General features: G+C 36.9%; 1 protein-coding gene across 3 annotated transcripts in view; it reads left to right on the top strand.

The window, feature by feature from the left end:
• Positions 1-14,607, top strand: part of rpgrip1l (RPGRIP1 like) — a 191,837-nt gene that overhangs the window by 108,226 nt on the left and 69,004 nt on the right. For all 3 annotated transcript variants that reach the window (XM_039762916.1, XM_039762918.1, XM_039762917.1), the window contains one exon: positions 6,576-7,028. In XM_039762916.1, coding sequence (XP_039618850.1) covers positions 6,576-7,028 — 453 coding nt within the window. The remainder of the gene's footprint in view (positions 1-6,575; positions 7,029-14,607) is intronic.

Below are 14,607 nucleotides of genomic sequence, written 5' to 3'. Positions count from 1 at the left end.
GACCATCCCCAAAATTCAGACCCCAAAGAAACTAAGCATATGTCTTCTAATGAGCTCAGGACAAAACAAACAAAAAAAAAACACGCACACCAGACAGCTTCAGTAACTTATAATTTAAATACTGTACCTGTTCAGCTCTAAAATATTTAAGCAAACACTGTCTTGACCTACAAATTCAGTCTTCTTTCCTAATTTCCTTATAAAAGTATAGGTTATCATTAACACACACACACAGTCATTATGTCCAGCAATACAAATATTCAATCTTCTTCAAATTTGTGTTAATTCCACACAAAAACTTTAATTCCCTAATCTGATTTCATGAACACTCTCACAATTTTTATATCTTCTTCTTCTTTCAGCTGCTCCTGTTAGGGATCGCCACAGCGGATCATCATCTTCCATATCTTTCTGTCCTCTAAATCTTTTTCTGTTAAACCCATCACCTGCATGTTCTCTCTCACCACATCCATAAACTTCCTCTTCGGCCTTCCTCTTTTCCTCTTACCTGGCAGCTCTATCCTTAACATTCTTGTACCCAGCATCTCTCCTCTGCACATGTCCAAACCAACGCCATCTCCTCTCTCTCACTTTGTCTCCCAACCGTCCAACTTGAGCTGACCCTCTGATGTACTCATTTCTAATCTTATCCATCCTCATCACACCCAGTGCAAATCTTAGCATCTTTAACTCTGCCACCTCCAGCTCTGTCTCCTGCCTGGTCTCACTATTGTCCTGTAGACCTTCTCTTTCACTCTTGCTGAAACCCATCTGTCACAAATTTCTCCTGACACTCTTCTCCACCCATTCCATCTTGCCTCTTTTTCACTTCTCTTCCACAATCCCCATTACTCTGTACTGTTGATTCCAAGTATTTAAGCTTATCCACCTTCGCCAACTCTATTCCATGCATCCTCACCATTCCACTGACCTCCCTCTCATTTACACACATGTATTCTGTCTTGTTCCTACTGACCTTCATTCCTCTGCAGTGCATATCTCCACCTCTGCAGGGTCACCTCAACCTGCTCCCTATTATCACTACAGATCACAATGTCATCAGGAAACATCATAGTCCATGGGGACGCCTGTCTAATCTCGTCTGTCAATCTGTCCATCACCATTGCAAATAACAAAGGGCTCAAAGCTGATCCCTAATGTAATCACACCTCCGACTTGAATGCATCCGTCGTTCCTACCGCAGACCTCACCACTGTTACACTTCCCTTGTACATATCCTGTACATCTCTTATGTACTTCTCTGCCACTCCCGACTTCTTCATATACTACCATAGCTCCTCTCGAGGCACCTTGTCATATGCTTTCTCTAGGTCAACTCCTTCTAGCCTTCTCTGTACTTCTCCATCAACATCCTCAGAACAAATATTGCATCTTTGGTGCTCTGTCCTGGTGTGAAACCATACTACTGCTCACTTATCATCACCTCACTTCTTAACCTAGCTTCCACTACTTTTTCCCATAACTTCATGCTGTGGCTCATCAATTTTATCCCCCTGTAGTTATTACTGTCCTGCACATTTTAAATATCAGCACCAGTACACTTCTTCTCCACTCCTCAGGCATCCTATAGCTTTCCAAGATTCCTTTAAACAATTTGTTTAAAAACTCCAATGCCATCTCTCCTAAATAACTCCATGCTTCCACAGGTATGTCATCTGGGCCAACTGCCTTTCCATTCTTCATCCTTTTTATAGCTGTCCTTACTTCCTCCTTGCTAATCCGTTGCACTTCCTGATTCACTAACTCCACATCATCCAACCTTCTATCTCTCTCGTTATCTTTATTCATCAGCCTCTCAAAGTACTCTTTCCCTCTGCTCATTTGTGAGTATGTTTCCATCTTTATCCTTTATCACCCTAACTTGTTGCACCTCTTTCCTAGCTCAGTTCCTCTGTCTAGCCAAACGGTACAGGTCCTTTTCTCCCTCCTTAGTGTCCAACCTCTCATACAGCTCATCATATGGCATTTCTTTAGCCTTCACCACCTCTCTCTTCCCCTTGCTCCTTATCTCCTTGTACTCTTGTCTACTTTCTGCATCTGATTATCCCAGTTCATCTTCACCATCCACTTCCTCTGTATACTCTCCTGTACTTCCCCATTCCACCACCAGGTTTCATTTTCCTTCTTCTTCTGTCCAGATATTACGCCAAGCAGCCTTCTTGCTGTCACCCTTACTACATGTGCTGTAGTTTCCCAACTGTCTGGTAACTCTTCACTGCTACCCAGTGCCCCTCACCTCCTCTCTAAACTCAACCTTGCAGTCTGCCTTTTTCAACTTCCACCATTTGATCCTTGGCTCTGCCCTCATTCTCTTCTTCTTGATCTCCAACATCATCCTACACACCACCATCCTATGCTGCTTAACTACGCTTTCCTCGGCCACCACTTCGCAGTCTTCAATCTCCACTCTTATACTCCATCCTATGTTCCTCGGTCTTCTTAAAATACGTATTCACCATAGAAAGAAATGTCATTTCTGTTTTAGGTTTAGAATTTTTTCTTTGCTTCATAATTACTAGTTTGAATTGCCCTTTACTGTTTGTCATTAATCATTTGCTTCATTATGTATTTAATTGTACAGAACTCTGCTGTGTCTGAATACTCTTCCCATTTACCATTTAAAAATATCTGCCACTGTTTAAAATCTACTCTCTTCTAAGTAGATACAGTACGCACACGTAGCAAGGGAAACTGCTATATTTGTGGTAAAAATATTTACAAGTGTAGTTAATTCCAAAAGATTTTGCTAATAAATAATTTGTATGTATATTTTTTTCATTCTCTTTTTAAATATTTGATATGAAGTACTGATTTATCATTCAAACGAATTAAATTGGCCTAACACATTATAACTTAATTGCAGTACACAGATCCTAAAGTTTTTAAGTATCTAATAATTCTATTTTTAACTCACATTTTGCAGAAAACAGTAGTGCCAGGAAGCATAACGATATACCAGGAAACATCTTTGTATAAACAAGGAGTCGAGTTGTTCAGTCCATCATAATGAACTCTCATGCATATAATACACAGACAAAAAGTATGAACTGTGGAAGGAAATATGTGGTGCCAGCAACCCACACAAATACATTTTTCTGTCTATATTATAATGTATTTTTTTGTACCTCCTTTATTTAATTCAATTTACCCTATTCAAATTTTGCATAACAGTGCTGTAGTTGTCGAAAATGCTCAGTCTGTTTGATGATAATATAAAAAATAATAAAACTCAATAGGCATTTTAGAGTTAAAGCAGCCTGACATCTGAGCTGTACCATGTGCATATTTTATGAATTGGATTAAACCACTGACCTACTGGATAAAGCTAAATCTAGAAAGATGAATTTAGCAGTTTCACATACGCATTGTAGAATGAGGTCCACAAGTGCAACTTTTGCCACTGAGTGTAGCATACATGGTAAAATAAATAAAATATTCTCATTCACATTTCAGGAGACTCTGGTTTTCTTCAGCATTCACTGTAGATTAAATTGGCAATTGTAAAATAGCTGGTTGTGAAGGAATATGGGCTTTTGCATGAGATTTTGTTATAGTGAACTGGTTTCTGCATTCTGTCTTGGTGCTTGCCTTGTGTCCATTGAGATAATAGGTATTTTGGTGCAGTTTGAAAAAAGTTTAATGATCAGGGTGAGTAAGGTTTTAAGAAATTGCTGGAATAGCAATTTAAGAATATAATGCTTTGGAATTTAAAATTTTTCTTATTTGTGATCCAAATAAAGAAACTTCAGATAGTGAAAATGAAAATAGGTAAACATTTAGTATTTCTACTATAGCCAAATGTTTCTGTGCCAAAATGCTAAAAAAGCACATAATTAACTGCTTTTAAGTAGATTTTTCAATGCTGTGTTGAATACTGTACCACTTTTCTTCCCCTTAAGTTTGTTTTGTGATGTCTCCCTTAATTGTTTATGAACAAAGTAAGGCTGCTGGCAGTCCTACTGGGTTATTTATTACAAGACAATTTTTCTGACTGTACCTAAAGGCCAGCAAATATATCTGCTTTGTTTACACAATAGTATGGTGTTGGATACAGAGTGTAAGAACCCAGACTGAAAGTCATATAGTTGTATCCTTACTTACATAATCAACTGGTGCAAAGCATACTGTTTTCTTTTATATAAGACTATGTGTCTGCCATTTTCTGCACCAACTGGCAGACAGAGCTGAATGCACATTGTATGTTATAAATTTGTGTTAAAACTGAATGTAATTTTGCTATTTAATACTATGTGACCAATTCATTTTACATTTATTTCTATATCAGCATCTTCATCATTTAATAAAAGTTAACACTTTTAAGTTTGGATCTGAGCAGTTACTGTATTTTATTTGTAGCTTCATGTTTTAAGGTGTTCAGTATAACATACCGAGTAAACACGCTTTAAACAAAGTGTAAGGAGCATGGAGATTGATCTAGTTTCAGTAAACATTTGCCATAAAAATGATAGTCACTGACCGGACAGTAGGAAGTGAAAAGTGGAAAAAGTAGGGTGAAATGGCACCTTTTATTGGCTGACTAAATAGATTACAAATGCAAGCTTTCGAGGCAGCTAAGGCCCCTGAAAAATACTCTAGCTTATATTGGGACAGCAAAGTGATTTTTTTCTTTCATCTTAACCTTTTTGATTAAATGTTAGCAAAAAGAATACACCTGAGATGAATTAACCCTGAAAGAAGAGAACATTGAACTAATAAAATGTAGAGATAAGATAACCATCACTAGAGAAAGACCTGTAAGGTTTTTTTGAAGTGCATTGTCTGTAAGATAGGCCACTGATGTAGTCAGCTGGTCAATCAGTCTGTTTGACCACATATATGGTCATAAAACTCTTGTCTATATTCAGACCATTTTGTAGAGTGTTGAATTTAAGCATAAGTTTGTATTCCCATTCTCTCCACTCCTGTTGGGTCTTGAAATTACCCATAAGCACAGTGACCCTCAGATCCTTTATGCTGTGGTCATTACTGTTAAAGTGTGCTGCCACCGGAAGATCAATACTGTTCTGATTAATATGAAATCTGACCAGTTTCCCCTACATACAGTCCAGTGTTGGGGCACCTTATGCACATGATTATTTAGACCACATTAGCAGATTTGCATACTATGATAATTCTTATAATGCTATCCTAAATGTTATTGTAAATATAATATAAAAATGTCATTACCTTTTTAATTTAATCTTTAATATGTATATTTAAGGTTCTGTCTTGGAAGCAGGAACACATGTGCAACTTCTTTGCTCTAAACTAGGATTCATTTTAACCACTATTTCCTTAGACATTGTCAGTTTACACCACATAAAACACAACACGACATAATTGTGTATGGAAGGGACAATGAGACCTGGGCACTGTATTTACAGTATGCAGCAGTGTGTTTTCCAAAAAAATGTAAAAATAATATATATATATTTATAAATATATATATATATATATATATATATATATATATATATATATATATATATATATATATATATATTTATATTTATTTATTTATTTATTTTTTACTTTGCTTGAATTCAGTTCATGTCAATTTATGTTTGTATGGGGGTCTTCACTGAGTTCAATTTAATTTGTATAGGACTCTTCATTGAGGCAGGCTCAAAACACTTGTGCATATTTACAACTACACTGTAAGATCCTAAGAGTAAATTTCAAACCATGCCATATTTGCATACATAAACACAAAAATTACATTAAACATACAGTTAAATCAAGCCATGTCAAAGATTAATATAAACAAATCATGAAAACTTACATTATGTAGACAGATATTGACAAGTGATAATGGGACAGAATCATCTCCAAATTCCTGGAGACAATAAAGTCCTTGGGGACTAAGGTCACTTATAACAGATTAAGTCACTGTCAAAGTCGGACAATAATTTTACAATGATTTCTCCAAGGACTTGGGAATTCTTCAGTCTATGATCTGTAATGAATTACCCTTGTAAGCACCACTAGTTATTTTCATTGAGAGGAATAGCAGTGATGTGCACATTTGTGGAGCAAATCCATTTGTGACATATTCAGTTAGGCTGTGCAATTTTATATCGAATACCATAAAATTGTAAAACCTAAGCTGCCTGGGGTTTGTTTCCTGCCTTGCACCCTGTGTTGGCTGGAATTGGCTCCAGCAGACCCCCGTGACCCTGTAGTTAGGATATAGCGGGTTGGATAAAGGTTGAATGGATGGAATGCCAAAACAAAAATACATTAGAATGATGTTCAGTAAGAAAATAAGATTTAACTTGTCTTTTCTTATCAACATGTATTAGCTGTACTTATTTTCCTTTAAGTCCTTGTGTGTTTATAATGTCTGCATTTTTAACTCAAGTTTAATATGGGAATTACTGTATATCATGTTTACTAATCTCTAAAAATGCACTGCCTTATAACGCATTAAGCTTTTAAAGGTTTTATTGCTGGCATGTGTTTAGTATGTAAAAATACAATTCATGATATTTTGCCATTTGTGCTTTCTTCAAATCCTTCTTGAACTTATAAAATGTTTTATTGTTCATTTGCAGCTCAATTAAAAGACATCGCTTATGGCACCAAACAGTACAAATTCAGAGCTGATGTCACAGCTGAAGACCGAGCAGATGAATTTGATGAGACAGTTTGTCTTGAGCGAGGAGAGAACTTGTTTGAGATTCACATAAGCAAGGCCAGTTTCTCCCCTGAGGCCCTCCAGAGCTTTGGTGACCAGGAGCCGGTAACATTCTGCACATATGCCTTTTATGATTTTGAACTGCAGTCCACTCCAGTTGTTCAGGGCTCCCAGCCAGTGTATGACTTCACCTCCCAGTACATTGTGCGTGTGGATGACTTTTTTTTACAATATCTCCATAAGAACTCAGTCACGCTAGAGGTTCAGCTCTCCAGTGGAATTGAATACAAAACCGTTGCCGCCTGCCAGCTGCAGCTGCATGACATTCTGGAGAAGAATGGCAGGGTGTTTGGAACATCAACTCTGATTGGTAAGCAGTCTTTATCTGTAAAGTTGTAATTTACGTTCAAGCAGGATTCAGGGCCATCTTAACAGCGTCATAGTCACACGTGCAAAATAGTGCAGTGGGGCCCCTGTTTTGGTAACAAAACGGAAACATAGATAGGCATCAGAAACATCATGGACCCCTGTGCTCTTGGGGCCCCAAGCCAGTGCCATTGTGCCCATACGTTAAGATGGCTCTGGCCAAGATTCAGTAGGCTTTGATGAATTTGGTTGTATAAATTAAGTAATTAGAACAGCTGTGTAAAGGGTACAGACAATTGACTGTTAGACATTCATTTTTGGAGTCATTTTCTCTGGCTGGTTTGCTGCTAAAGACATGAGTCATGGAGCAAAATTACTTAAAAAAGACAAAAAAAATGACAGGAAAGAATAGTGTGTCCCTCATCTTGTATGTTTGAAGCCATTCATAATCTAAACCATTCATAAGCTGCATTGCACTGTGTATTCTGATACCTTTCTCTTATGGCTACCATTATGTTTTCCAGCAACTTGTGCTAGAGTAGCTCTTCTGTGGGATAGGACCAGATGAGCTAGCCTTTGCTCCATACCTATATTGATGAGCCTTAGGCATCCATGATCCTGTCATCGGTTTACTGGTTGTCCTTCCTTTGACTTCTTTTGATAGGCAATAACCACTGCATAGACCTGTAATTTTGGAGATGCTCTGACCCAGTCATCTAGCTGTCATGATTTGGCTCTTATCTAAGTCACTCAGATCGTTATAGCTGCTCATTTTTCCTGCTTCCAACACCTCACCTTCAGTGCTACCTAATGTATTCCATCTCTTGTCAGGCACCATTTTAACAGGATAATCAACGCTGTTCACTTCACCTGTCTGTGGTTTTAATGTTGCTGCTGATTGGTCTAAACAAAAAAAAGTAATAAAAACAAAAGACTAGCAAGAATTAGTCTGTCATACAAATTTTTGAGGAAATAATTGTTGTTGAGACAGTGTTTAGATCAGAAATCTGAAATTTTTAACAAATATTTTTATTTTAAAAGGTGTATTTTCTTGATTTTAAGGTTGAGTTCAGACATAGGAGCTTCTATGAGAACTTTCTTTAGAAAGCCTTGCATTCATTACAAAACTGATTAGTAATGCTCACAACAGCATTCCTATAGGCAAGCATACAAAGCAACCAGCAGTATAAATTATTTGAGGGTGTCATCAAAACTGACAAAATGAAAATTTAAAAAATAAAATTCTTAAAAACTAGATGAAGTTTATGTATTGCCAACACACTAACCTTGGCCAAGATTAATCAAAATCATAGTACTTTTTTGGATTATGAGTTTAGAATTCAATCTTTATGGTTAGAGGCCAAAGTTTATTTAAGTTGTTGTTAAGATGATTCACAAACATTGATGATATTTCCCAAAGTGAAGCTGATATATTGTAAAATGTTGTATATTCTGTAATACTCCTTTTCATTATTAGAAAGAATACATTAGATTAAAGAAATTGAACCAAAGACAAATCAAAGGGCATGTATAATACATTTAGAGACTATTTTCTTCTTTAATCTCTTAAAAAATGGCCCATAACCATCCTGTGTAAATGTTGTTCATCAGATAACAACTGCACCTTTTATTTCTATAGCATATATTTTTCCATGAAAGTAGCTCAAATTGCTTTACAAAACTAATGACTTAGCAGAGTTACATAAGAAAGTAAAATCTAAAGAACAGCTGTTTATAACAGTAGAGAATCATAATGTCCAGCTTAATAACAAATCTTATTGTCAGATGGCTAGGGAGGACACGATAGTTGTGGAGTTTTAAAGGCCAAAAGACTACCCAGCCTACTCTGGACATTCTACAGTCGATAAATGTGACACCATTGACAGAGTACTCTTGCAGAGCTGTCTTTATCTTACCAGCTTTTCAGGTGGCTGCAGATAAATACTGTAGAACCTCTTTTCCATCATCAAGTCAAATCACATGCCCTATTAAGGGTCTTTACACTGCGGAGGGTAAGATGGATAAAGCTCTTGGGTGAAATGTCTTATTTTTTATTGTTTTTTTTCGTGCATTAATTATAGGTCTCCTCTCACATGTTGACACTACAATAAAGAGTATGAAAGAAGATAATTAAATTATTAAGAGAAATAAGAAACTGAATCTGTGTAAGCTGAAATTGTACTGTATTAAAACGTGTGGATTTGTGCCTAAGTATACTTTATAGTTGTTCAGCCAGGGTTTCCTCTTACCTCACACCCATTGATGTCACGATAGTTCTCAAGTGTATGTCTGTTTCATATGATAAAGATGTATCATGAATTAAATTTAACACACGCATATCCAGAATAATTAGTTTTCTGATGGTGTATATTTTCAAACATTTTAAACTGTTACTGATTTTTGCAGCACCACTCGGGTGGGAAAAGAAAAGAATACCTTGTTGTTTCCCCTCAAAAATAATGGTAATTTTCACTGGGGAGACTGTACAGTTTAAGATGATATCCTAAATGCCAGCTCTAAAAGTAATGTAAGTTTTGTGTTAATAGCCTCTTATAAACGCATACATTTTAATTAGCTCATTACTATGAGTATCTAATTGTATACTAATGGTCATGTGGGCATGTACTCAGTCATTTTATTAGGTAAACAAGTAACTGTTTAATGTTGGAAGATATAGCTAGATGTGATTGTCTCAGAGACACTTTCACGTTACGCGGCACGGCAGCAGCAGCAAGCCAGCAGCTGATCGAGCAAAGAGGAGGTTAAAAAAAAAAAAAACTATGTGTTTCCCATTGTATCACCATTTATGAGGGAGAGTCTGAGGAACAATCACGTCTCCTTGGGGTGTGTTCAGCCTCCCTCTTCACAACACAAACTGCACAGACGCGAAGTGTTTGGCACGTAGTGCAGGTGGGGGGGCAAGTAAAGCGAGCAGGGGGTAAAGCCCCCTAGTATTTAGAAAATAAGTACAATTTAGCTTTATCTACGAATTACTTGCAAGCATGTATTGGCTAAAATAAAAAAAGTATTAGCTGCTTTTTGCTGTGTGGAAACCTGAGGCACCTACAGCTGACCCAACCCCGACACAGATGCATCACACAACACTATTTTTAGCTACGAAGCACTTTTCCTCACTCCCCAGAGCACATCAAAATACAGCACCAAAATAGACTGAGAGTCCTTTTCTTTATTTCCTTTTGTCAGTCCTTCTGCCTCCACTCCTCCTCATAAGCTTCGTCCTTCTTCCTTCCGACTCTGGCTCTCTTAGTAGTGACAGCTGGCTCCTTTTATAGGACACCTGGAAGGACTTCAGTTGTCCAATGAGCTTCATCTGGCAGCACTTCTGGGTGTGATGGAAATGCTGCTAAATAGGGCTTGGGAAATGTCTAGGTGCCCCACTGGCAGTGGTCACATGCCCCAGCAGAATTGGGCTTCCATATTGCAAACTTGTGGCCCCTCTGAAAGCCAGGGAGCAGCCCTTTGGCATTCCGTTATAGATAATATCCTGAATTAATTCTCTCCCTCAGTCGTTCCATTGTCTAGGCATCCTGGCCAGGTAAGGGCCCCTTCCATCCACCACAACTGCTTGAACCTAAATTTCTCGTCTCTGTACTAACTGTTTAACAAAAATATCTAGTCATGGCAGCTGACAATAAATGTACAATAATCCATTGTGACCTGTGGTTTGACCACTTAATCTCCAAGTCCCAAACACAAGGGCACAATCACAAATCCCAGGTTCAGTCAGTATATTTTTAACAAATACTTTCACACATTATTTTTTAAGCATTCACACAAGAACAATTGCTTCTTCTTTCTCTTCCTTCTTCTCCTTCCACTATTTCGGGTGAGCTTTGTCCTCTGCCTCCTGACTCTGATTCTCCAAATGGATTTGGGGTGACTCCTTTTAAGACCTGGGGCTTCTTCTGGGTCAAGTAAAAGCTTCCCAGAGTAAGGAGAGCTTCTTCTGGCAGTTCCCTCTGTCAGCATCCAGCAACACCAACAGGGTTGCATTTAAAGACTACAGGTCCCATGATACCCTGTGGGTGTCCAAAGTGGGAGCCAGCCAGAGAACCACTACCATCTCTTGTGTTGGGGGGATAAACTGTCCCAGTCTATCCACTACACCCCAACTGCATTGACTGAGATAGGAATCATTAGCCATCCTGACTGGGTTTCTTCTTTCATTACACTGTCCCTGGCCAAGTAAGGCACCGCTCTCCAATCCATTTGGGTCCTCCCATGTCGTCATTCACAACATCAACACATTATTCAACTTACTGGATTTATTAACTATTATCAATTGTTTTACAGTGCAAGCAAGATTACAGTACAGAATTAATAAAAATATAATAATAACAAAGAAATATAAAAAAATGATACACAACAGCTAGTAACACAATCAAGGAAGTATACCTGACAATTGAAACAGTAAATGCAATCAAAATGTGTTAATGAAATCAAATAAAGTTGCAGTAAAATAATGAAGGTGGATAAATTGCAAACATCAGACAGGTATAGCACAAGAAGCTATTAAGGTTTACCACAAAAGAAGGATAGGATAATCCTGTATGAAATTGGGTTTTCAATGGCGAGTCAAGTTTGTTATGGGGACCCTTTGAGAAATGTCTAATTTTCTTAGAAAACTACTTAGATCATAAAGGCATTTAGTTATTGGAAAACATGTACAGTACATTAGGAATGATTAAAACATAGCATTGAGTTTAGAAACTGGAAAAGCTAATATTTTTAGGCTTTTGCCATCCCACCAATCAGGTTAAAAACCTTTGCAAATTGACTGCAAAGCCTACATCAGCATGTGGAAGCAAAAATGGGAGTAGAGCAGTGCAAAACCATTGCAACCTTGCTATATGTGTACAAACTGCAAATAAGAGAAAAGATACACTTTGATCAACAAATCAACTCACAGTCTATTATAATTTTATTTGTCATTTTATGACAGCTACCACTATGCAATTGCAGATACAAATGTTAATTCTTTCATATTGCAAATGTACCTACTTACTGAGACAATTATTTTTAAGAAATCTTCTTACCCTTGAACATTGTTGACCATTTTGCTACTGCGTTCACCAACAGGAAGGAAACAACCAAGTGCAGTTCATGTTTGTTTATTGGGCTGCAGCTGTGAAAGACATCTGTTTATAAAAATTTCAGTAAAGATTGGCTAGAGCTGTGTCTGAGAACGTGTGGTTTGTCCCAGGGCCTTGCAAAAAAACTGCTATGCCACACTGACAACTTGCCTGTGATAGAATTTAGACCTGTTCATCTTTTTATCAACCCAGGTTTTTCTCCTGAATTTATAATAATATGTTATCTGTATAGTTGCTAAACAAAGCATCTAACATGCTCCCACACATTGTATCTTTTCCAGAGATTTTAGAGTGACCATCATTGCCTGGCAATTTCAGTCACGTTTAAGGCACAGCTACTTGTTAACTGGAATATTGTGTGCATATGAAGTGAGTCACAGCTTCCAATAAAAAAAAAAACATGACTGCAGAATGATGACCAGACTCTCATAATCTAGAGGTTTGGCACGTCTGTATTGTATACAGTTTGGTTTTGAAAGAAATGGTGCTGGTAACTGTGCTAATTATCTTTCAACTGTTCCCAACAATCATTGGCTTCAGAAACTTTGATTAATACAAATAGAACCCTTTTCAGAGTTTTATTTTCATTCCATAAAACTATTTTCTCCTTTTCCGCCTGTGTATTTTATTCCAGATTTTCTTCTTCTTTAAAAAAGCAATGTTCATGTGCAATCTTTTTATTTTGAATATTGTTTATGATCTTATAATGCTGGAAGAAACACAATCAGTCTGTACTGGCATTCTTTGGCACTTTTTCTAGCCTTCTTAAACTTGAAATATGGTCTTCTGTTCTTCCCGCTTATGCAGGTCCATGCCACTCATTTTAAATATACTGTATATATATTAGCGACTTTCTATCGATTTAAAAAAGGTTTTCGATGTCAGGTTCCACTTTTGACAACTTAAAGCATAGCTCTGCTTCTAACTTCAGCATATGCTTATATTTTTTTTTTAAGAAAGGATGCATGTTAACAAACATGGTCTACTCTATCTAAAGTAATAGCTTTCTTTTAATGATTAGCATTAATAATACTAAAATGAAATTTTTTATATGTGTACTTTATTAATTATTAATTGTTCAAATTCACCTTTGTTCTTCATTGTATATTATTCTGGTTTATTCAGTCAATTTCTAAAACTATCCTAGAAATAACAGTACAAAAGTTCAACAAAACAAAACTCTTGTAACTTTGGTGGACCTGACCTGAAAGAGAGAATGAGAGAGAGAGAGAGAGAGAGAGATGGACAGAGATAGAGTAGCATGGTGTGCAGCCTACTGTTGCAGATGGAAAAAGTGAAAAAGATAGCATACATTTGAGACGCTCTCTGTTGTAAAAACCCATCAGTCTTGGTGTGTGGTTCACTCTTGGAGATAGTAGCACGCTGATATCCAGAAACTATTTTGGAAAGCATACAAGCTCATTGAAAGTGGAATGTCAGCTGTGAGAAATGCTGGAACACCCATTTCAAATACTGGAATTAATTTTTTTTTTTTTTTAATAATCTCAACCGCATCGGTGCCACTGTCCCCCAATCTGAAAACAATTGGCTTAGATAGCAAATGTTGTCAAACAACTCATGAGTTAAATGCAAATAAGGGGAAAAACACGTAATATTTTTGAAAATTAATCGCATGTGTCAATGATACTAGAGTAGGGAGCATTCATGCAGAATGAACTTATTTAACTTTCTTCTAATTTGGGGCTATTAGAAATGGATACATTTTTCAGTCACTGAGAACAATATATCATGCATTCCTACAAAGAGGCTGTTTTTCAGTGCTGAGATTATCTGAGGCAGGAATTTCAGTGCAATATTTCTGTTGTAATATATAATTAATAGACTAAGGACAGATATCTTTTTTTTTTTTTTTTTTGCTTTTGCTTTTTATGTTACTAGGAAGCTTCGTTTGCCAACCCCCCGGCCTGCGCTACCCGCCAGCCTCTAGTCGTCTCTGCCACTCACATATGTGGATTTCACTTTCACCAAACAACAAATCTCTTAATTCTGGTGGATACGCCTCTTTACAAAGTCTCGTCTTGTGGGGCTTGAAAGTATCTCTCTGAAAAACTCACGTCTCGTCCCAGGATTTTTTTTATATAATAGATGTACATTTATGGAAATATGTACAGCAGTGCTGACATTTGCTATAGCCTTCTATTAACAAGTACATTGCTTTTTTCATTCCAATCGATGGCAGGCCACAAGTTTGCCTAGCTTCCTTTGTGTTCTGTCCATTTGATAAACTTTTTGTAGCCTCAAGCTTTTTTTTTTTAATTAAAAATAAACAATATTTTCATTATTAAATATAGTAATTTCTGTTATTTATTTACATCACTATTTCAAACATAAGGACTCCTCTCACAAGAACTCACCCAGAAGATTAGTTTATGTACAATGTGTGTAACATGTACTGTAACAGAATATTACCGGCCTTACTGTGGAGAATGCTGAGATAATTGAAATCCA

The sequence above is a fragment of the Polypterus senegalus genome, chromosome 9 (assembly GCF_016835505.1).
Source record: "Polypterus senegalus isolate Bchr_013 chromosome 9, ASM1683550v1, whole genome shotgun sequence".
Lineage (NCBI taxonomy): Eukaryota > Metazoa > Chordata > Cladistia > Polypteriformes > Polypteridae > Polypterus > Polypterus senegalus.
The sequence above is the reverse complement of the archived record's forward strand: the minus strand, read 5'-3'. Positions and strand labels throughout refer to the sequence as shown.